The sequence below is a fragment of the Lipophrys pholis genome (assembly GCF_963383615.2).
Source record: "Lipophrys pholis genome assembly, chromosome: 3".
Lineage (NCBI taxonomy): Eukaryota > Metazoa > Chordata > Actinopteri > Blenniiformes > Blenniidae > Lipophrys > Lipophrys pholis.
Genome location: NC_137627.1, coordinates 15,647,384 through 15,670,596, shown reverse-complemented (window position 1 = coordinate 15,670,596; position 23,213 = coordinate 15,647,384). Strand labels below are relative to the sequence as shown.

The 23,213-nt window shown below is 40.1% G+C and overlaps 1 protein-coding gene and 1 long non-coding RNA gene across 2 annotated transcripts; both read left to right on the top strand.

The window, feature by feature from the left end:
* The first annotated feature begins 746 nt into the window (after positions 1-746).
* On the top strand, positions 747-14,557 carry fxyd6 (FXYD domain containing ion transport regulator 6). The gene is made up of 8 exons (XM_080459915.1): positions 747-933; positions 9,771-9,824; positions 10,393-10,416; positions 11,739-11,774; positions 11,922-11,996; positions 12,250-12,286; positions 12,403-12,452; positions 13,303-14,557. Exons 2-8 carry the CDS (start codon positions 9,776-9,778, stop codon positions 13,338-13,340), a joined length of 309 nt encoding a protein of 102 aa, XP_080316041.1. The 5' UTR covers positions 747-933; positions 9,771-9,775; the 3' UTR covers positions 13,341-14,557.
* Positions 14,558-16,373: 1,816 nt separating this feature from the next.
* On the top strand, positions 16,374-21,488 carry LOC308107710. Its single transcript, XR_013935230.1, has 6 exons — positions 16,374-16,449; positions 17,621-17,667; positions 18,947-18,976; positions 19,211-19,285; positions 20,756-20,787; positions 21,005-21,488. It is a non-coding gene; the product is annotated as an uncharacterized lncRNA (long non-coding RNA).
* Positions 21,489-23,213: the final 1,725 nt, after the last annotated feature.

The window sequence follows — 23,213 nt, the reverse complement described above, 5'->3', positions numbered from 1 at the left end:
TGGATTAAGCTTACCTGTGATTGCATTTACTTCCCTGGATAACCTTTGGCTTACCTCTCGATCCCATCTGCTGCTTTCTCCACTTTACAAGTTCATCCCAGCTGTTAGTTCTTGTTTTATTAGGTCATACATCAGGTTACACTGACCTACACAGGTGAAGCCATTGCTTTAACATTTATCTTAAAAAAATAGAAACCTCCTGTTTCCCATAGTGTGTAGTCCTCAGCAACATTTAAGAGGCAAGTATCCTGTGATCCATTACTTCCATAAACATATTTGCTTATCACTTTATGAGACTCCTTATTGTTATTAGTTGATGGATCTTTTGCTGACATTTAGTTTAAGGTGCATCTTTGCCCAACCAACTGACATGAATCAGTCATTGGACAGACCCGCATCATGCTGGCAGCATTTATTTAACCAAGTAACCATTTTTTACACAACTGAATCCTAATTCTATCTGAAGTGGTAATTGTAGAAAAGTACACATTTCCAAACCTTGCTCAACATTGTAGAGAGAGAGAGAGAGAGAGGAGAGAGAGAGAGAGGAGAGAGAGAGAGAAGAGAGAGAGAGAGAGAGAGGAGAGAGAGAGAGAGAGGAGAGAGAGAGAGGAGAGAGAGAGAGAGAGAGAGAGAGAGAGAGAGAGAGAGAGAGAGAGAGAGAGAGAGAGAGAGAGAGAGAGAGAGAGAGAGAGAGAGAGAGAGAGAGAGAGAGAGAGAGAGAGAGAGAGAGAGAGATTCAACCCACTGAGTGAGCAGTCACTCCAGGAGTCACGTTGTTATCCATCACAGCTATTTTTCCAGGAGAAGTAGATAAGAGTGAGCAGTGTACAGACACTGACAGATGAGAATACCAGAAACAAAAAAAGCTGACAGATTTTTGTGTGGGTGGATATCAGTTTGTGTGCCAACGGTTGGCTGGAGAGAATAAAGGTAAGTTGATGCGCGTTTATTTCGTTTGCCTGTGAGATATTGTGAGGTTGCATTATTTGGAAAATGAGAATCAGGGCTCATGATAAAAAATAGATAAATAAGAAGAGGTAAACTGAAAGCAAACAAATATGTTATCGTAGGTATTTTTTAAAACCTTGTCTTTTTAAACACACAATTGAAAGTAAATTTTTTAAATGATTATTTCCATCTTTCTTCCTAATTGTTTCTTCACGGCCGCATGTGTGTTTTTGCTTGAGTTACAAATCGCTGAACATGATGTCAGGACTTCTACAAAAAAAAATCTACAAACGATATCTTTTATTCTCTCCACTACTCGTTATTTACCGTCTTTTGCTCCCAAATGAAGGCGTGTCTGTTCGTACTGATCGCTTCAACCTTCACTTGGTGAGCGGAAAAGATCCGTCATGGATGAAATATGTCAGGGCACATTTTCTTTTTAACATACGTGACTGATAAATAATTAACGTGTGAAGCCCCGCACTCGTTTTCAATGAGTTTACGGGAGATGCAGACCACAAAGCGGACGGATGGATGGGTGGATGGGTGGATGGATGGATAGATGGATGGATGGATGGATGATGGAGACGATCCACAGGTTGACGGGCGCACGAGCGGACGACTGCGCGCAGACGTCATGCACCTCGGTTGTTTGAAATGTATCGCTCCTGTCAAACATGGCGAGATATGTCAGCGTGTCGTGGCGGTTTACCGCATAACGGAGAGTTTATCGGTGCGGGATTGATTGCTGGTGTTTGCGCGCAACTTGGGCGCGCGGCGGCGGCGGCCGCACTTTACAGACACCCGCGATCTCCCGAAGCTGTGTTTGTGTGACGGATGGATGGCGGTGTGTGTACGGTGTGTGCCACACCCCTCGTCCCCCTTTTCTGTGGGGAGGCCGGCTGTCCTCGTGTTTTCATGCCATTACTCATTCGGCGCCAGAATTTCAGTGAGAGACGGTTCCCATGGCGATAAGGAGACACTATGGAACGACGCACATTGTTGCCATGGTGATGTAGCATCATTATGATGGCAGATAATGGGTCGGGTTGTACATCAGATGTTTTCAATTCTGGCGGTTTAATAAATAAAACTTTTATTGATACGAGTGATCTGAAACCCAACCTCAGGGTCACTGGTCACCTTTTTTGGGGGTGGAGGGGACTATTGTTGGTCCAGTAACTGATAGTAATTAGTAGCACAGTCATAGCCCAGAAGAAGTGCAACCTATATCACAAAAATCCCCGATTTTATCACTTAGGGTTGGGTTTGTAGAGTGGGTCATCTCTCAATCTGAAGGTTGCTGGTTTGATTCCCTACTTGTCCATATGTCGAAGTGTCCTTGAGCACTGTAACCCAAACTGCTCCCAATGGATGGATTGAGTGCCTTGCATGGCAGCTGCCTCCCTTGGGTGAATGTGACAATGTCAAGTGCGTTAGGGACTTCTTACACAGTGTAAATGTGCTACATAAGTGAAACCCTTTTGTCTACTAAATGAAGTCTTCAATGATCTAGAAATTAAGATGACACACCTCATACATTTCTATTAATAATTTTGCTATACGTTCAAAGACTGATCCATTGAAGTTTTCATAGGTAAAATTGACAAAGATCAAATATATATATGTATATGTATTTATATATGTATATGTATAACATTTTCTGCATTTTATGTGTATTTAACAGTTTTAACGTTTTGCCATTTTTTTGTGGACTGTTTATTTTTGCTGTTTGAGTGACTTTAGCTGTTTCCCTTTTTCCAGAGTCTGTTTTTATACTTGTACAAATATTGACTGTTTTTAGTCTTTTAAGTGGTCCTAAGCAGTTTTGTTCTTTTTTTAACCAAAAAATTAATTTGATCGTTTTTTTTATCTATATTACCATTTTTCGCCCTGTTAAACCAGGAGATACATTTGTAGTATTCTGGTGTCTAAATCATTTTGTGGAAGAGTCATCGAGCCAATGCAGAGGAGCACCAGATTCACACAATCCTGTGAGCTTGTTACATTTATTGTACGTAACAGTTAAACAGCTGCTGTCTTTATATTTCTTTGCCTATGTTTTTGTACTTTTTATGATATTTACAAAATTTGTTTTATCACTACAATGACAAAAAAGTTACTGTGATCCTGATTCCTCTTCTTCTTAGCTCATAAGTCAGTTTTTTTTTATCCAGATTATAGAACATCTTCCTCCAACTACTTAGTGTAACTGTAGCTGACCTGAATGTGGACTGACCCACGGACTGCTTACATCTCAGCTGATGAGTCACAGCAACACTATAACAGTTCAGCTTTGTGCACGTTAGTCACACATCCAAATATACAGAGATAAAAATTATGCAACAAAGACTTTCTAAGTACCTTTTTTTTTTTTCTTTTTCCATTTCCGTACTTAAAGTAACTCTGCTGTGTTTAAAGCTGATGACTGTAATCAAACATTGTAATTCAGGGCCTTGCAGAGCACGATCGATGATAGACGTAGGTGACATTCGCAGTGAGACTGTCCATACACTTGATGACTTTGAAAAGACAAGTCTGAGACACCTTCACACATCTAACAACAATATGTCAGAATACAACCAATAGTGACTCTTCATCACAAGACTGAGCGATAACCTCACATTCACAAGTTTGGGCAATTTAGGGTTCAAGGGCATGTTTTTTGGACCGTGAGCGGAAACCAGACTACCCAGGGAAATCCAACACACAGAACAAACCCACAAACTTGTATAAGAGTGCTAACCAGTACACCACGATAGGGGTCTACATACTCTGTTAGAAGGGATGGCCTGCTGTTTGTAAAAACCCTTTAAAAACTGACAAATTACAAATGAACTCTACCTTATTTAAACATTTCATCAGATTCTCAAGGCACTTTGTCCTGTGTTCACTTTAGTTCTGTGTGCCTGCTGTGTTTCCGGTGGCTGGGTGTTCCTTTTGTCCAACATGGCGGTTTATAGAGAACCAACAGATCCAACAAGAAGTAGCTGTTTTTTTTTTCTTTTCTCCAATAAGACCATTTTCTATAACCACGAACCACACATCTCTAGCGACTGGTGCACATCTCATCAGTACACCGTAGGGGTGATAGGATCAACACTGTAACTTCTACTAAATTCCACTTCCTCTCCACAGTGGCATTGGCACTGCCCCTTACAGCGTCACATTCTGTTTTGCCATGTCTGTCTGGTTTGCCTCTCGTATAATTGGTAGTAAATAAGAAACTGCAGGTCTCCGCTCACAGAATCCTAGGGTTTTGTTATGTGAAAATAGCATATGTTAATGCACCTCTTACTGTTTTGTCATCTGTCCTTGTGCATATTTTCCACACATATTTGTCAGCTTTGTATCAACAGAACAGAACAGAACAGAACAGAACAGAACATGTTTATTGTCAACAATATATAAGTGTCATTTGATCTGTGCATCATACATAAAATCCTCTTAACGCACTGTGAAATTCACTAAATCCCTATAAAATCCCCTTATCAAAAGTAGTTAGAACACAAGCAGACACCCGTCACTCACAGTCAAGCATTTATTCTGTCATTGTGTCATTGCACTGATCCCTTATAAAACATGTTGCACATCAAATGTGTTTTTTTGTGTTGCGTGTGGTGATTGCTATGGGTTAAAAACTGTTCTTGATTCTGCTTGTCCTAGTTTTTAATGCTCTGTATCGTTTAGCTGATGGCAGCAGGTCAGATAGTGTGTGTCCGCGGTGTGCATTGTCCTTAATGATGTCGTACTGACAGGAATGCTGCACAGGACTCCATTAAGGCAGCTTAAATGAAGAAGATCTTACTTTTCAAGTGAAAAAAGTTTCGTTTTTTGACTTTTCTTTAACACAAATCACAGAAGATGGAACTTTGAGAGGGCTTTGAGAGTGCAACGAACCTGGAGACTTGTAAAAGAAAGGAGAGAAGGAAAGAATAGGGTATTTTTGTATCTGATTTGATAATGGTGATGAGGTGCAGGTGGTGCGACTCCACTCTGACTCCGGCAACCTGTGCTTCCACTCAGACAATCACAGACAGAAGGAGAGACAGCCACTGGGGGGGTGATCTGGGCTCGGGAGACACAAAATGAGAAGTGGAGCAAGTGCCAGGAGGGTGGCTGAGGCAGATGTGACAATGCTGGGCACCCTGAGCGCGTGGTGACAAATTCACAGGTGTCTGTTCATTATGAGCCACCAGCAGGAGGGATATGAGGTTCTGGCTCATAAGAATAGGCCTACAGGACACATCTGAACGGACAGAAACTACTGTGATCAAGATTAGCTCAGGCTTGACATACAGACACAAATTGGTCTTTCTTTGAAAAGGAAAACACAAAAATCCTTGAAGGGCCTTTGCATAACTCTGCTAGTTGGGTCCAGAATCGTATGTACACCTAAGTTACATTACAACTCCTTGTTGTGACCTTAAAAACTAAGAAGGTGCTGCTTGTCATATAGCATAGAATGGACACATTCTCTCTATTATATCGTCTTGAGAAGAGGCCCCTCCCAGATTTACAAGAACCAGACAATAAAGCTTTCATAACAGCCCAACAAGAATAACCTTTATCACATGACAGCATTTCAAACTCTACTTAATCTCTCTGCCATTGTGCACAGATTAGGATAATGACAATAGTAGAGACACAAATAGAACAACTACTGAGGTGTGGTTGCCTGGAAAGTACACGTACCTTAGATACAGTGGACACACCTCATTTGAATATATACTTTTCTAATCTTGAACTAATATGCTTTTTCTATATTACACAATATGGTAATTTTGTGTTTGTGCCACATTGATCTTAAAGCTTAAAACTTGCACATTTATTGGGGTAGCATATGTTCTTGATTTCATGCCTTGGCGATTGTTGCACTCTTTAGCTTCTTATTGCTCCAATTGCTCTGACTCATCGCTGTCTCTTTGTTTGCCTTCCTGTTTCTTCATCCTCATCCTTTCCCTTTTCTCCACAATACAAGCGATAACCCCTGTGTGAGCTATTTTGTTGTCGTTCCCAGAAAGATAGTCACTCTGCCTGCTCTTTTCTTTTCTTCTCCACTCAAACTAAAGGAGGCCTGACCCCAGAACTGGCTGAACAATCGTGTAGACAATAGTAAGGGAAGAGGAACTAACAACTAAAATGATTTGGTTATTTTTGTTTTTTAGGAAAGGAAGGCTGACACACAACATCAGCATGATATAAAACAGATATTACATTGACTGCCATGCTGTCAGCCACTGAAACAGTTTCTCAGAAACAGCTGGATATACTCAAGATGGGATTCACACAAGGTGGAGTAGGACTGGTCATACCGCCTGTTACTGATCAGTGTATCCCATCATCTGAATTAGGATAAAATGTATCTCCCTCCCAAGTTCCAAGTAATTTCAGAGCTTCCACCTTTCTGGCATTGAGAGTAAAAGTCATGCTGTCACCTCAAAGATCTCACACGCAACCTATAATCAGATGTTAAAGTTACTCTACCAGAATTCACATGGGAAAAATCAAAACATTTAGAACTCAGTTTTAGTTGTTGATGTACATCTCTAATATGTACAGTACACTCATACAAACACGTATTTCCAGCATTTAAATTTCGCACATCATCCTAGGGTTTGTCGAAATCTTGCGGTTACGGAAACTACACCGTGAGAACCGGGATGAAGCGCGGCACAACGTGATAAAACTCGAAGCAACCGTGAAACAACCGTGATAGAGCTAAACGTCACTTCCTGTAAGATTCCCGTCCCATTACAGAATGCCTCTAAGTTTTATTTCGGCCAATTACGTGCTGCTACGTTTTGTGACGTTCATCCCGTTTTGAAAAGAGAAAAAAAAAAATTGTTAACTCTTTGGCTGGGATATAATACTGATTACTCTACTTTTATTATCTGGCTATCTTTTGTTTCTTTAGAATCAGTGAGGATAACGTAATCTCTTATTCTACATAAACATTCTCCATAAATTCATGAGACTAAATCATGATAAAAGAAAATATTTCGAGGGTAAAACTATTATTAATGTCATTAAAACACAACCTTTTTGAAGTGATTTTAATTGTAGTGGAGAAGCAACAAAAAATAAAATTAAATTAAATTAAATTAAATTAAATTAGATTAAATTAATAACCATAGGTGCAAAACAATAGGTTTTACCAAATATTTTGATTCAAATGCATCTTATTAGCACAAGAAGAGTTATTCTTTTTATTTTCTCTGGTTCTCAAAACCCTATAATAATAATAATAATAATAATAATAATAATAATAATAATAATAATAATACAGTACATCAGGATGTCTGATAACCTGAAAACCCCTGTTCTGTAGTCACTGCTGTTTTGTCAGGTTCTTCAATGTGCAAAACTTTATGTCTAGAGAAACACATTCTACCCTCAACATGAACCCTTGAAGATTAAAAATAAGTCATGTGTGAATAAAAGGTGTGAGATCTAAATGCCAAGCCCCAGATTGCCTCTCATCTCAGCCAGGGCTTCATCATTGTAAAAACTGCCACAGATCGTTTGCAAGCATTTACACATTTGAGGATGCAAAAGCCAAATCTGCAGTGACAGGAAATCAGTCACTGTTTTGTGCTTCTCCAAAGCTGTAGAGACTCTTGTAAATTGTTAGAGAAAACAAGTCATCTGTGTTTACTCAACTGAGCAAACTGGTGCCCCAAACATAGATGACCTGCTTTTATTGCCTGCTTGGCCTGATTTTCCCACCTGCTGTGTTCAGGTTGGATCAGTATGTTTATTAGTGGCATACAGCGTGGAGCCATTCATCAGTCAACACCTCTGATGTGAAAAAAAAAAATTTCACTCTCAAGATGTGAAAATGTGACAGACGTGCCTTCGAACACTATATTGTCTCTTTGCATCATTCCCTAGTTTTGTCTTGACTGAAAAGTAAAAGCAATCATAATATTCTTTACATTTACTCTGTGAGGGTCAAAAAAACTGAGCACAAACTTGAGAAAATGATTTGTGCAGTGACTTGTAACAAATACGCATGACAACCAGACATATATTGCTTTGTGAGAGGCTGACAATCACACACAGGCATTTTAGAAGTGTAGAGCTTATTGAGAGTTTTTTTTTTTTATGTCGCTAGAAACCAGAGCACCTGGAGAAAACATACATGCACACACAGAAAAACATGCAAACCCCATACAGAATGGCTCAACAACAGTAAAACTGTGAATGTTACTGCTTTGAGGAGAGGTTTCTATTCTAACTACTCTAATGGACCTCATAGCTTTTCTCTGTCAGTTTTCGTCTTGTGTCACATTATTACAGTAATGTTCTCGTTACTACTTTGCTCTTGTATCTGTTCAAGATTTCGTTGAACACAAATCTAATCTGCAAAGCACCAACATACAGAGTGCAACTGCAACGGAATGCTGCCGCCGATGCGCCTGCTAATGACTGTAATGGACTATTCTCATTTGGGTGCACTCTGTAGAGCACTGATGCACCTGAGGACAGACAAACAACCAGATGGGTAGATGGGCTCAAATGGACCTTTTTAATCAGAGATCCAGTCAGTCACGTGTACAGAAAACTGAATTAAAGCGTGCAGGCAAGAAGGTGGATGTCACAAATGAGAGTGTATTAGTTCACTGGTACCTTTGCATTCTTGAAGGGTCAACACTCGTACATCTGTTGCTTGTGTATGAAGAATAATTGCTGAACTTCAAGCTTGTCTTGTCTCATTAAATCACTGTGGAGCTTTGATATGCTTCATCGAATGCATCGCCATAGAGTCAGGTTGCTTGTCTGTGTCAATGAACCATTGCACTCAATGCTTCCTGTTAGAGCATGGCTCCCAAGGGTATAAAATGCACTGCCAGACACATTACATTTTGATGGAGAATGACTCTTCTCAGCGGTATTGATATATAGCTTTCTGTTGCCACAGTGTCTGGCCATATACAACTGTAAATAGCATAACTAGTGTTTTATTGTACTGCCATAAAGGGGCACAGTGAACTTTACACAGGATTTAGGCCAGGGGTGTCCAAACTTGGTCCTGGAGGGCCGGCGTCCTGCAGGGTTTAGCACTCTCCCAGTTGCAACACACCTGATTGCGATGAAGGGCTCCTTATTGGGCTTTTGAATTTCTGTGTCTCAATAGTTATGCAATAACAAACTTGCTTTGCCTGAAAAGAATTACACTCCATGCATTCCGAAGTAGTTGACATAACCGCCTCTGTCTTTCCACTTGGCTTGTTCTTCTATTCCAAAGGCAATTTCAGAACACATTACAGTTCCTCTCACACATATGTTTGGCATTGGAGAACTGTACGTTATGAACACATATTGCAAGATCCACAGTTTGTATTTATCTGTGTGTGTGTGTGTGTGTGTGTGTGTGTGTGTGTGTGTGTGTGTGTGCACCAACAGTCTTCTTGAAAATAGGCCAAGGTTGTGTGATGTCCTCTGGGACAAAGACATCATCTCTGCCAGGGAAAGAGAACATGCATGGCTGTGAACATGGATCGTTATACAAGATAAAAGCTATAACTACAGGGCTTTTACATCAGTTAAACTCCAGGGGTTGGGATGGAGAGCCAGCATTGTACAACGTGAGTTCCCATTGCGAACTGTGGTTGGAGTGAGTGTTGTTGAAGTCACTGTCTGTTTGAGGAGTATAAACTGAATGTGTATGTGCACTGTCGTTTATTTAGTGAATTGTAGGGAGATACTGTAAACATGGTGGAGTAGTGTAGCCATTTAGAGACACCTCTCACACATATTTTTTGTCTTCCATTTTCTCTCCCCCTCCCTTTCTCTGTATTACTCTATATCAACAGTTGTCATGGAAACTATTTTGCTCTTTCTCTCCTCACTCCTGGTATGTGTGGCTGGTAAGTGTCCCCCTACTCGTGAAGTACAAAACACACACACACACGCACGCACGCACGCACGCACGCGCGCACACACACACACACACACACACACACACACACACACACACACACACACACACACACACACACACACACACACACACACACACACACACACACGCTATGCACAAACATCAATTGACCAAAAGGAGGCAGTGTTGAAACAGGTAGTGACGTCTCACGACACCACAGACTGGGTGTGGACTCAGAGTTAAAACATCAATCATTAGATTATGACTTCCTGTGTGAGTTTCAAAGCCCGGATGTGTCACTGACTCTGTGTGAGGTCTCTTAGCACTGTCTGATTATATGTGCAATACAAAAGCAATATCACACATACACCAGTGTGAATAGAATAGAATAGAATAGAATAGAATAGAACAAATTATATTCTTGTAGTAGTGTATTTTTTCCGAAGTTTGAGCTTGTATTAACTGGAAAATGGACAGTGCTTCAATATTTCATACTCATATTTTCTGTCACTCATCCTAACTTCTTCCCACTTCCTCCCTCTGCTGCCTCTCAGCTGTAGCAGACACCAGTGCACAGGGTGAGTACCCTTTTATTTCCTCTCTAAGGGGGTCAAACTTCAGCCCAACCAGCCTCATAGATGAGTGTGATGGTTTTCAGACCAGACCTTCAGGGAATGCCCCACTTTAGCAAACCGCAGTAGATGTGTGGCTGGACCCCAAAAAAACTACCCAACCAGGAAGAACTTTTTTCCAGAGCGTTGGAAAGCTGAAGGCAGTTGTTTGATGGGAAAGAAAGCAAATAATGTTACTGTTCCAATATGTGGTATAGGGTATTTGACTATAGGAACTTTAAAGTATGAATGAAAACCTTTATACCGTTATATACTTTATATGCTATCTATATAATATAAAATCTGCAGACCAAATGACCAAATTCACCATTTGTCATCATGTAGTTTTAAATTTGTGTTAACAGTACTATTACTTTCTCAAACTGTTTTGGCAGACTACCGTGTTAGATATGGAAGATTCTGAAAAAACAAACAAAAAAACATTACCAGTAATGGGAACTTTCATTGTTAAACTCATTGTCTATGACACTATCAACCAGTGGTAACTCCACTGTTAGTATTCTAAACATATTGTTAAAATAAATCTCCAAACATAAACAAAATCAAATACCAAAGTAAAAGGGTTGGTTCCAATGGAGAAGTGCAGGAAGGATGTCATACATGATCGAGACCAGACAGTTAACTGTGATACAAAGACAGACACATGACCACATATACTTTCTCCCCAGGAGGAACTTTACAGTTTTACCTTATTCAGCACACACAATTCCTCCTGGTAATTCATTCTCTGAACCCCAGGCAGCTGTTTCCGGATATTAAAGGAGAGAACAAACAGACTATAGTACAGTTTGTATGCCAGAGCCATAATTGCATGAAAAATTTATTAAAGTGAAACTGGCATACAATAGATAAACAACACAAAAAGCAGTTCAACACAAGAGAAAATCCAAGTGCAATGATAATGATTGGTGCAGTGGTCAGAGTCTAATAACACACAATGGGACTTTCGTTGGTCTATTATGTGCATTCATTGGTCAAATGTCTCAGGCTTTAAGAACTGGAACAGTCAACACAAAGGTCTTGCTTGAACCATTAAGAGTGCTATTCACACTTATAAAACTCATTATCACAACAACTGTATGTGTGTCACAGGGTAAAGATTTTTTTTTTTTAGGTTTAGAAAACACACAAGCATATTTTCACCTACATTCAACATGTGACAGGAAGTGGTTAAACAATTACCTGAATGACAAAAGAGACGTTCTCGATCCAAGTGTGGTTTTCATTTCATGTTGTGTTAAAGTGTTCATATTATGACATGTTTACAGGCAGCAAAGAGAAAGATGAGAAGCCATTTACTTATGGTAAGTTCATTTTTTTCACAAAACACCAAATCCTCAGTGTGTCAACTGTGTCATTATCCATTTGTCTGTGTAGAAAAATGGTACCATAATCACAAAAGTGCGATTTGATTACATTTCCGCTCTCCTTTCCCTCGGTCCTGTTTGCAGACTATGAGAGCCTGAGGATTTGGGGTCTGGCGTTTGCTGTGGTGCTGTTTACGCTGGGCATTCTGCTTATTCTTAGTGAGTTCACCATTATCCCTACCTATCATTTTAGTATTTTTACAGTCAATGTAATAGAATGTTACCATCAAATTAAAAATTAATACATAGTTCAATGTTTATTCCAACCATATAATGTGTTTAACTTCATTATCTTGTTTCAATACTCATTGTTGTCTCTTAATCATTTAGTTAGCACTGTCATGACAATGATACATCTATAGTTGTGATCAGACCACTGGACAAAACCTCTAATGATTTCTGATGTTGTCAGGTCGGCGATGCCGCTGCAGTATAAACCAGAAACCCAGGTATGTCTGTGTCGCTGTGTGAATGAAAGAAGACGATTGGTTGTCTAAGGACTTCTTTTTTCTTTATCATGCAATGTGATTTAGTTCCCATGACAACCTGTGGATTCTCCCCTCAGTGCCCCCGGAGTCGAGGAGGTGCAGGAGGAGAACCTGATTGTCTCTAAGGGTAAGATACACATCTTAACTCTGTCAGCTTCTCTCACCCCCGGCTCACCCCCTGACATACATTCATAATTGAATCCCCCTTTGCGATTGCCTATCTTGGAGGGACGGAGACGTGCAGTGTGAGGAGCATTTATCCCCGTGTCCTCACTCGGGTGCGGGGCAGATGTGTCCGTAGGGCCGTGAACACTCTGGACAGGTCACCAGTCCAATACAGGGCAAACACAAAGAAACGATTTAATTCAATTCAACTTTATTTATATAGTGTCAACTACCACATAGTCATTTCTCGTCACTTTTACAGAATAAACCCAGCATTTTAACAAGAGCAAGCATGAGTGACTGGAAAGGAAAAGAAACTCCCCCTTTTAATATCAAGGAACCTTCAGAACCTCGGCTTTCTGCACACAAACAATCATATGCACTCACAGTCACATCTACTATCAATTACTAGATGCCAATCTCTAACCTCAACACCCCAAAATATTAGAACACTGTATTGATTGTAGATGGATGCAGAATGCAATGGAGAATATTTGGTTTACCGTAATTTCATGGTTGCAACACATCTCAAAAAAGCTGGAATAGGGGTGACAGAATTCTAGAAAACTAAGTGGCCCAAATAAAGAATAAGGTTAGCATTTGATTACAAATGAATTGAATTGACAGCAGGTTAGTATCATGATGGGTGTATAAGACAGCTATGTGCCTAAATTGTGTGATTGACAACCAATGTACGTTTGTACAAGTGGTGATTTAAGGAGGACTAATTAATCAGGTGAAAATGACTGTAGGTGTGATGAATGTTTCACTTTGTACTTCAAATAAATAAATTGTCCTTTACCCCTTTTCAGCTGCATCTGCTGCCAAAGAGACTCCAGCAGAGAACTGAGGCTACCCTGGACCTGACCGCCTTCTGAAATGATGACCAGTCATTTGATATTCAGCCACAACAATTAGAGACAGGTGGTTATTATAAATGGGTATATAAGAGGCTATGATGAGAGGTGATACATGCAGTATTGTGATATGTAAATACTTTTTGCGCTGTTCTTTATTGTAACTGTGCTCTCGTCCATTCCTGTGCCTTTCTTTGAGTCTGCCCTTGTCTCTGGTTTGTTGTCTTAGCCAGTAGCATCTTTGACACAAGATTGTCTTTAAGTTTTAAGATTGTCGACTTGTTGCTTATGTTGTCAACTTTCCTGTTGTTTGCCACATTTCGAATATATGATATATTAGATAAACACATAACAGCATATACAAATATCTAAGTATTAATAGTTACATGTGAGATAGCCTAAAATACTCTTCATTTATGTTTACATTTGAATGGCTGGGTGTGTTTGTGTGCACATGTGATTGCAGTATTACAGTACAAGCATAGCCTGTTTATGTGTCTTATTGTGTTTGTATCTTATGTATCTTGACATATAAATGTGATGAGCCTTACAATCCCAACGACCACAGCTCCTGACTGAGCGCAGGAATGGCATGCATATATCGGCGAGCGCATCTTTAATGGAGGGAGCTCCTGCATCAGCTGTCTCACTGCCTTTCCTCGCCACACTCCGCTGCTCCGTCAACAACTATGTCACCGGCTCCACCAGGATTAACTAGTCTCCTGCAGGCTATGATTAGTTCCTCCACTCTCAGAGCCACAAATCTGTGAAGCCAGGGAGTCTTTCCGCTCTCATCTTTGTTCTGTTCCTATGTGTCTATCATGTTATGATCGTTTGAAACATATATTTAGAATATTACATTGAGACGAACACATTTTCAATACTGTGTCCGGGAGAATCGAATCTTAGCCCCATTCATGTGTAACAAGTGCGACACAGCACTGCATTAATAGCAGCCTTATTCAATCCGATGGTGAATCTCCTGTCAGGTCATCCTTACACCACGTCTAAGTCGTGACCTGTTTTGAAGGTTGTTGCTGTGCAAGTAAATGTTTCGCATGAGGCCTTGTTGTGTAGCAACCTGTTGTGCTTTTGGCATAAATAAATAAAATGTCTGATGACAGGATGTGTTTTTTAAGATGTGTGTCTTTTGAAGTACATTGTAGTCTTTAATATTTTCTCTTCTGCAGTAAAGATTTTGAAAAACTTCAGAAACACAAGGTTTTATTTGTTCCAACCAAGTTTCCAACAACCAATGCACCAAATGGTAAAACATACATTTCTTTTGTTACCGTACAAAAAAACAAACATCCATCCATTTTCTTCCACTTATCCGTTTCCATGTCGCGGGGGTGACAGTCTGAGCGCTGTCACCCAGATCACATAGCACCGATTAGGAACCTTCCTGCAGGTGGTGAGCCCACGGGAAGGTGGCGCCCGGCGTGGGACACCAACCCACTACCCTGAGATTGTGAGTCTCATGCTCTACCAAATGAGATGAAGTTCCCAATTCAACAGCATTTAGATGCATGTTTTCTAGTGGGAAGTCAGTCCTTTTCCACAGCAAGTCACTCATGAACACCTCACAGAAGACCGAGTTTCTATCGGGCCACTTTCTGTGTAGATTTAGCATTTTCTTCCGGTGCCTGTGTCAGTTTGTGCCGGACACTACAACTCCCCCTCACGATTCAACGACATTCATGTAATGTACATAAGTGACTCTATATTGGACATCATTGATTTCTTATGTTGTTGTTGTTTGTTGTCTCTGTATGCTTTAACTGTTTTTCTCTCCCAGGGTTATAAGGTGATCTGCTATGGGTGTAGCCTGCTATCTCTGGGGCCCAACCTGGATTAGTAGACTGCTAAGAACCTAGAGGCACTGCAATACAATGTGCATGATGACATAAACAGATCTGACAGTAGGTCTTAATACAAAGTGTGAGTCGATGAAATATTTAGAAACTGGATAAGAAATGTTGAAAATGAACAAGAATGGTTAAGTTTCCTCTGCAGTCATCGGACTGATTACCAGCTTGTGCAATATTTAAAGGATTTCAACCAATTTGTTCTATTTTTCTTCTTGATTGTTCTTGTGGAGATATTGATTGCTCAAATTTGTATGGACAATAGATTTACAATTATACCATTTAAATAGACAATATTCTGGTGGAACATGCAAACTTTGCACAGGAACACACCCTGGCCCAACCGGGACTCGAACTGAAGACTCTCACTGTGAGTGCTCCCTGTTGCCTTCAGCTATTATTCAATGGATTGGCAAGATCTCGCAAATATTTCTTGGGATATTTCTATCTTCTTATTGTTTTTCCTTGTGTGTATCATCAAGACTCCTGCAGCTTTTCCAAAAAGTGATGCGTCATAAAACTGAACAGACTATATATTATTAAGTTAAACCAATATCAGTCACTTTCTATCTAAAGTTGATTATTAACTGTGAAGGTCACTCTTTAAACTAAGCTATCCATACATTTTGAAATTAAGCAACAAAAACAAGGGAAAATAATGAGTGATATATATAAAAAAAGAAATCATTGATATGTCTGAAGCCACTATGATGGCTTCAGACATATTAAATTAGTTTGTGTTTATTACAGTTTTACTTCAATAAGGACATATAAAATAATTGAAGTGTTTTTTTTTCAAGATGTACAAATCCTCTTCTCATCCTGTCCTAGTTAAAAACATTGATGCACTGTCCAACTGCAATCTGTCTGGTAGTTTTTTTTTGGTTTTTTTGTCAATGTCGTCCAAGGTTATATTGTTTCTCCTTGTCGTTGTGAAACTCCCACATGAGGAAGGGTATTTCCTCACGAGTAGGGCCTGTGAACATGCTGCCCTTCCTCCTCGGACTCCAAAGGTTGATCAATCGTCTCTTTATTGGCACCAGAGTTCAAATTTTATGAGACGGTCAATATGTAACTGAGCGGCTGCACTGAAATATTTCTGTGGGCGTGGAGAAGTGTGTGCTGGAGGTGTATCTGTTTGCTGGTAGTCTGGTCTGCACAAGAGCACAGGGCCACCCACATACACACACACACACACCTTCAAAGAAGCCCTACAGAGCCTTCAGCCTCTCAGGTGAGTGTTTGCTTGCATTCTTCCCTCTTAATGTAAAACAAAACAAAAAAAAAAGCGATGAAAATGTATCAGTGATAACAGTTCAGTTACCTAAAATGAGTTAATGCGAGATAATAGAGTTGAGTTTAACTTTTACAATGTTGAACCACATTTCATTAGAGTGGTTGATGCCTTTAGTTAGTCTTTACATTTGAAACATCAATTCTTGCAATCTTGTAATGAAAGTTTTAACCTTTCCTCGTCGAGTCGCTCTATAAACAGAGTCAAATTAATGTAAAGTCTTGCAAAAAGTGGGTTTACAGGACAGACAACACATCATCAGCACTGCTCCTATTAATTGTCCCCCTTATGGTGGAAATTGAATACCATAGATGCATTGAAGGGCTTTAGGGGAGTTGTGGTTGTGAAAATGAGCGGGTATCAATTCTGCGACCCTACGCAGTTGTCGCCATTGCTGATTTTTCCTCCATCAGTAACCTCTACTGAGGCTGTTCAAGGTTCAAGGTTAATGAATATTGGAGCTGTAATATATTAATGAGTAACTGTCCCGCATGCCCTCTTGCTCAGTAGTGCATTAAAAAAGGCCCAGACACATAATGAATAGAAGAACCGAGGCCACAATTCACAGTGGCACGCTTGACCAAAATGGAGACAGCCGGGGAAATTCTTAGCCTGTTAATCTGTGGAAGTTAACGATTATAGGTCAGGAGATGTAGATCAAATGAAAAGGTTGTGTGTGTGTGTGTGGTTGAGCGATGCGGAGAAAAGGAGTGGGAAAAGAGGATCAATACTGCCATTAGCCTCTTAAAGTTCTTAGTGAAGATCAAGGCAATCAGGTTGTTATTAGGATTGCTGCAGACAGCAGAGTGAGCCAATTTGTCAGGATATATAGAGTTTCAAGACCTTTCAACTACTTCTCATCTGATGTGAATAAACCAAGTCAAATGAGCCTCTGTGAGCCTCTAACCTTAATAAAGGAAAGGAAGCCAAATCCTCCTAGCTTTTAACCGACAAGCTCGTTTTCAGGTCGCAGACCTGATGGTGAATGCTTTAGTTGTGGAGGAGGTCGTCATGTCTACGCGATCAGAAAAAGTGTCTGCTGATGGATCTCCAGCTGGCAGCCGCTGCCATCGCTGGCCTTTTGTTAACTGTTTGTATTACATCCCTGCAGGCCTGTCAACTGAACACACAAACAAGGCAACATGTCCTCTCCTAAAGGTAAGTCACACAGCAGCTGAACTGCCCATAAACCACAAACACCCTGGTTTGAAACAAGCAATTTAACACGATGATGTTAAAGTGACATAGTATTTGCAGGATCACGGCCATCCTGCTCTTCTTTGACTTCCAGTCAGGATAGTTAATCATTTTAGGTCAAAGCAGTTAATCACCACCCCGGCGAATGCAAGGTTACCTTATGATTGTAGCTTATTTAGAATAACGTCAACCTGCTGGGCAATAATGAACAAGGCGTCCCCTTCTAGATGTCACAAGGAACAAAACACAAGACGGAGCCTGCAGCCTTACAGTCATGGCTCATCTTTTCACATTTCAGCATACTGGCCCCAACAAAATCTATACTGCTGCTGCTCACGCTGTTGCATATTCACTATTTATTTGTCAGATAATCATCGAGTTTGAAGAAAAAAATTTAAAATACATAATATGAAGCAAGTACTCTTCATCAATGTCTTTGGAAACATTCATATTTCAAGGAGTTCCAGGTGGGTCTAAAAAGGGAATATCATTTTATAAATTGATTGTTTATTTTCCCCAGTTATTTCTACATTGATATATTGTGATCATTATGGCCTCTGGTTGGAAAAGAAGGAAAAAGGTTGCTTCTTTAAAAGAGCAGGTCTTCTTCCAGTTCCAAGGTTGGAGGTTTGATTCCCCGTCTTGCCTAAATGTCTTTGTGTCTTTAGGTGAGCTGGACACTGAACCTCAAGTTCACTGGTGCTAAGCCAGTTGATGGATATGTTTCATGTAACGCACATTTGCAACTGCTCGAAAACTGACTTGTATGAGTAAAGGGTGGATTCTTGTATTTTCAACTTGTATGTGAGTTTTTCTATAATGAACATTTCCTCGATTATTGACACCCAGGATTTATGATTCGGTGCGTCGGTCATGAGCCAGTCCTTCGCGATCGCTTTCTTGGCTGCTGCCAAGACAAACTTGAACAAATATTTGTCCTCTATTCAAGTATTTTTGATTTTCATGTCTAATAAGCTGAAGTTATGAAGAGAACAATAAGGCTTGACATATTTCAGTTCATTGGGAATAAACCTAAATTAATTTTAAATTACTTTATAGTTCAACTAATCATTTCCTTTGTATTCAAATCTTTTGAGACACACAAAAATATAAGATTACGCTGGTTCAGGAGAAGAATCTTTAAGGTTTAGAGACCATTGTTGACTTGTAAACTTGCACTCAGTGTGGCAATTTAATGATTTTAATTTTTTTTTGTTGGTTCTGACTTTCTCAATAACAGAAGTTAACTACGATGACGACTTTGTGTATGGTAAGTACTACATCTTTCAAAATGTGTCTCATCACAAGCAAATAATTTAAAGAAAAAAGGTGAATAATATTCCAGCAACAATGCTGAAATGCAGGAGAACGGCTGTTTGTGCTTCAACACATCGGCTTTAGATGAGTGAATGAAGGGAGAAGTTGAGGAGGGATAATAGGCAGAAATGGTGACGTGTGATGAGTGACGGGGCTGTTGGCTGACTGTTCACCTGCGCCTCTACAGACTACCATACACTACGTGTCGGAGGGCTGGTGTTTGCTGGCATCATTGTGTTCCTCTCGGTCCTTCTGCTGGCAGGTAAGTCAGCAACCATATGACAAACGCTTCTATCAGTATTTATCTATTAAACAAATGCAGTCCATTTTGAAATGGCTCCACGACTCCAACGACTGTTCTTGACGCATCATTTCATGGTTTTAGAGTTCTATTTTTTTTTAAATTATCATTCTATCTTAATTTATTTTTCTTTATATGGAAACTTATATTTGGATTATAATTCAGTTTGATCTAATTACTGTTTAATTTTTGAACCCTTAGACTTTTATATGAGTGCATATTCTTATTATACATTTCTAAGTATTTTTGCTCTCTTTCTCATTCATTTTAATTGAACATTTTAATTGTTGTGCAATCAATTACTGACTTATGACACACCTTGAGTTAAACATGTTGTCTGAAAAGTACAATGATTGAGTAAACAAAAAAAGCAATAACATCAAATACATTGACAAACTCATTTTTGCACCCACATTACTGCTCCTTGATTCTATTTGATTTTTCGAACCAATGAAAACGCATTAGACATTTCACTGTAAAGCTGTTGTGATTTGCTCCTTTGCTTTAGTAAATCATCTCTGGCAGTGCACCAGTTTAGCATTGAAATTAAATATATTGGAAAAAGTGTTTAATTTTTTTTGAAAAAGATTACACACATAACTAGTGCCTAAAAAGCAGGATATTTTTGAAACACTCACTGAAGTTTCCAGTACGCCCTATCTTGGGTACATTGTTTTGCATGTGGCACTTTTATTCCTGGGCGGAGAACTCAACAGTCTAAGGACGACAAAATTGTAAAGGTTTTTCACAGAAATCCAATGTGAATTCTGCCTCCTTTGGAGAATTTTGTCAAGGTTCATATTTGGTTGGTGTTACACTTTCCAACAAAATTAGATTATGAACATTCAAATACAGTGTTGTTTATGAAGAATTATGAAAGTAAACCAAGCCTTGAAAAATCCTTCAACAAGACAACAGGGTTGATTTTTGTCAATTTTCCATATTTCATGGCGTTCCCTAAAGTGGAATCGAATCATGCACAAGCAAACAAAAACACCCGTGTTTTGTATTGACATTGGTTTTCATTTGCTGTGGAGAGAGAAGTCAGTGAACAGACTAAGACACTGACAAACAAATGCTGAGCTCAGCTGTGTGTGTGTGTGTGTGTGTGTGTGTGTGTGTGTGTGTGTGTGTGTGTGTGTGTGTGTGTGTGTGTGTGTGTGTGTGTAAGAGAGAGAGAGAGAGAGAGAGAGAGAGAGAGAGAGAAGCTTCTTGCTTTCACTACGTGGCTGGAAAGACTGGTTGAAAGAAAGTAAAGGTGTGCACATCAACATTAACAGCAATTATAAAAACAAACAAAAGATTCCTGTGGTTTTTTTTTTTCTTTTTACTTGAAGCTTAAACGCTTCTCTGGCTGCTTCATTTTTAAAGCTTTAATAGAAGATGTTATCAAGACAGTTTTCATTAATTGTACTGTGATTTTCTCTTTAGGCAACAAGATTGCAAACTGTGGCAAATCTAAGGTAAGAGGGCTGGCAGCAAACTGAGGAAATACATTTATACTGACACCTGCTGGTCATTAGAAGACAGTGCAACGATTTAACCGTGAACAGATTGACAATTTTAATTTCAGCAGACTGCAAAGTTGATCATTGGCCACTCCTAACCCCTGAATGTATGTGAAATTATATTGAAAGAATTGTTCATTTTTCTTCATTTTAATTACTTTTCTTTTTGCAGCCCAGACGTGTTGAAGAAGATATCTGAAGGGTCCAGACTCAGCCAGGAACATGGGAGAGTGCAAGAATGATCCACAGAGCTTTCAGCTGTTATGTGTTTAAGATTGTAAGGCTTTTGTATTAAAAAAAAGTGTACATGACCATACCCCGTTTTTATGTCCGATATCTCTGTTGCGAATAGCTCGTGGCGACTCCACCATCCAAGAGCTATCGTTCTGACAGCGGAAGGTTCCTGGATTGAGTCTGCTGACTTACCAGTTCTTTCTCTGAGGACTGTGTATGTTCTTCCTGTATCTGTGTTAGTTTTCTACAGGTATTCCTTCTTTCTTTCTTTCACAGTCCAAAGACAAACATCTCAGTTTATTTATTGTTTGAATTGTGCTCTTGGTGTTAACGTATGCGTGCGTCACCGGATGCACTCATCCTGTCTGTCGATATGTCTTGACTGTAAAATAAAAGAGCCCTCTTTCCATTGGGCTTTCCCCAGATAGTATTCATCCAAGTTCCCAAGGTGGACAATCCTGGTCCTGGAGGGCCGCGCGGTCTTCAATGTGTCCTCACCTCAACACACCTGGTAATGATTGGCTGTTTATCAGGCTTTATGCAGGGCGCCATCCTGATATATTAATTAAATTGTGTGTTGCAGCAGGGAAACGGTGAAGACATGCAGGACTGAGTGTAGCCTTCCAGGACCAGCGATGTGAAAGTAGTTCCTTATACTTGTAATAACGAGAGACGGTCATAAGGTGGCGTCCTCACACTTGTGTGACTTGAAGGAAGCGTTCCTTCATAACAAAGCGAGGAGCGAAAGCTGCGCACTGCACGTGGAGGGGAACAGACTGGCGAGGAAACTGAGAGAAAGACGAAGTAGGTGGAAAATATGTGAAGGACACAAATAGACATAGACTTATTGAGAACAAAAAACCCCAGCTCTGAAGAACACGTGCATGCTCTGTTGTTAATGTGTGGTTGATGGTTGGTACAAATGTCACACTTAAAGCATATTTTATTAGTCCAGTTCAGTGGTTTGACATGTTTCTTTTAGGGAAACAAACAACACTTGTTTCCCCCACTTATTTGTTTCTATCGAGATTTCCCCCCACCCTCAAACATATATATCTATATATAAAGAAAGCAATCATTCGGAGGAAAAAACATCCACAGGACTCCCCAGCTTGCTTGTTTTGTTACCGTGCCTCACCAGGTTGCTTTCTCAGCTCAGTATTACATGAAACAGGACTTAAATCAGAGCCAGTTAAACCCATCATGGGCCACTGTATTTTCATGCTGCAGCATTGATGACAAAGCACATTAATCATACTGCCAGAAAACTGCACCTGATTAATTATCCCTGAATAAATAAGTCGTTACAGGGAGAGACAGGAGCTGTCAACCGCCTGAGTCCCAAGGACCCCCTGCTCTCTCTCCCTCTCGCTCTTTCTCTCTCCCTCTCTCTCTTTCTCTCTCCCTCTCCCTCCCTCTCGCTCTTTCTCTCTCCTTCTCTCTCTCTCTCTCCCTCTCCCTCTCTCTCTCCCTTCTTTCCTCCTCTCCTCCCACTCACCCACCGGAATTTGTGGAAAAATGAAGGGCCAAGTTGTAAAAGTTAACACGGCCTACTATCAGGCGTCGAAACAGGCGGTTTTACCGCTTGGATCCCTCTGGGCTGAGGTCAGCTGCTTTCCATAAGGGCTTCAGTTAAGGTAAGCATGAGAAGCCATTTATCACACGGTTCACTAGTCCTGATAACATCACTGCTCCAGGAGGAGGTGTGGCGATCCAACTGATGGAAACACATTCACATGCACATCATGCTGGACAGGTGTGAGAGTGCTGAAGGGACACCGTTCCCACAATGCTTTTCTTTTAACTGCTTGAGCAAAATCTGCAGGCTGACTGAGTAAACAGACAGCAGACGGCTGTGAAAAGTTAAACTTTTTTTTCAGTTTGTAGAGTGTCTTGTTTTGTCTTTTCACTCACTACTTTCCAGGAGCGACGAGTTGGTCTGTCTCCTATGGATGTTCACCAATTTGCTTTTTAAACCCACAAAATATCCACATGACCTTTGTCTCGTGGAAACGCCTTCACTCTAAAAGCATCAGGACTTGCTTTTATTTTTAATTTTTTTATTTGTATGAATAAGCTGTTGTAAATTAGCTGCAGTGTTTTGGCCTCCAAGTGATGTTTGCTCACTACTATGTTGATATGTGCTC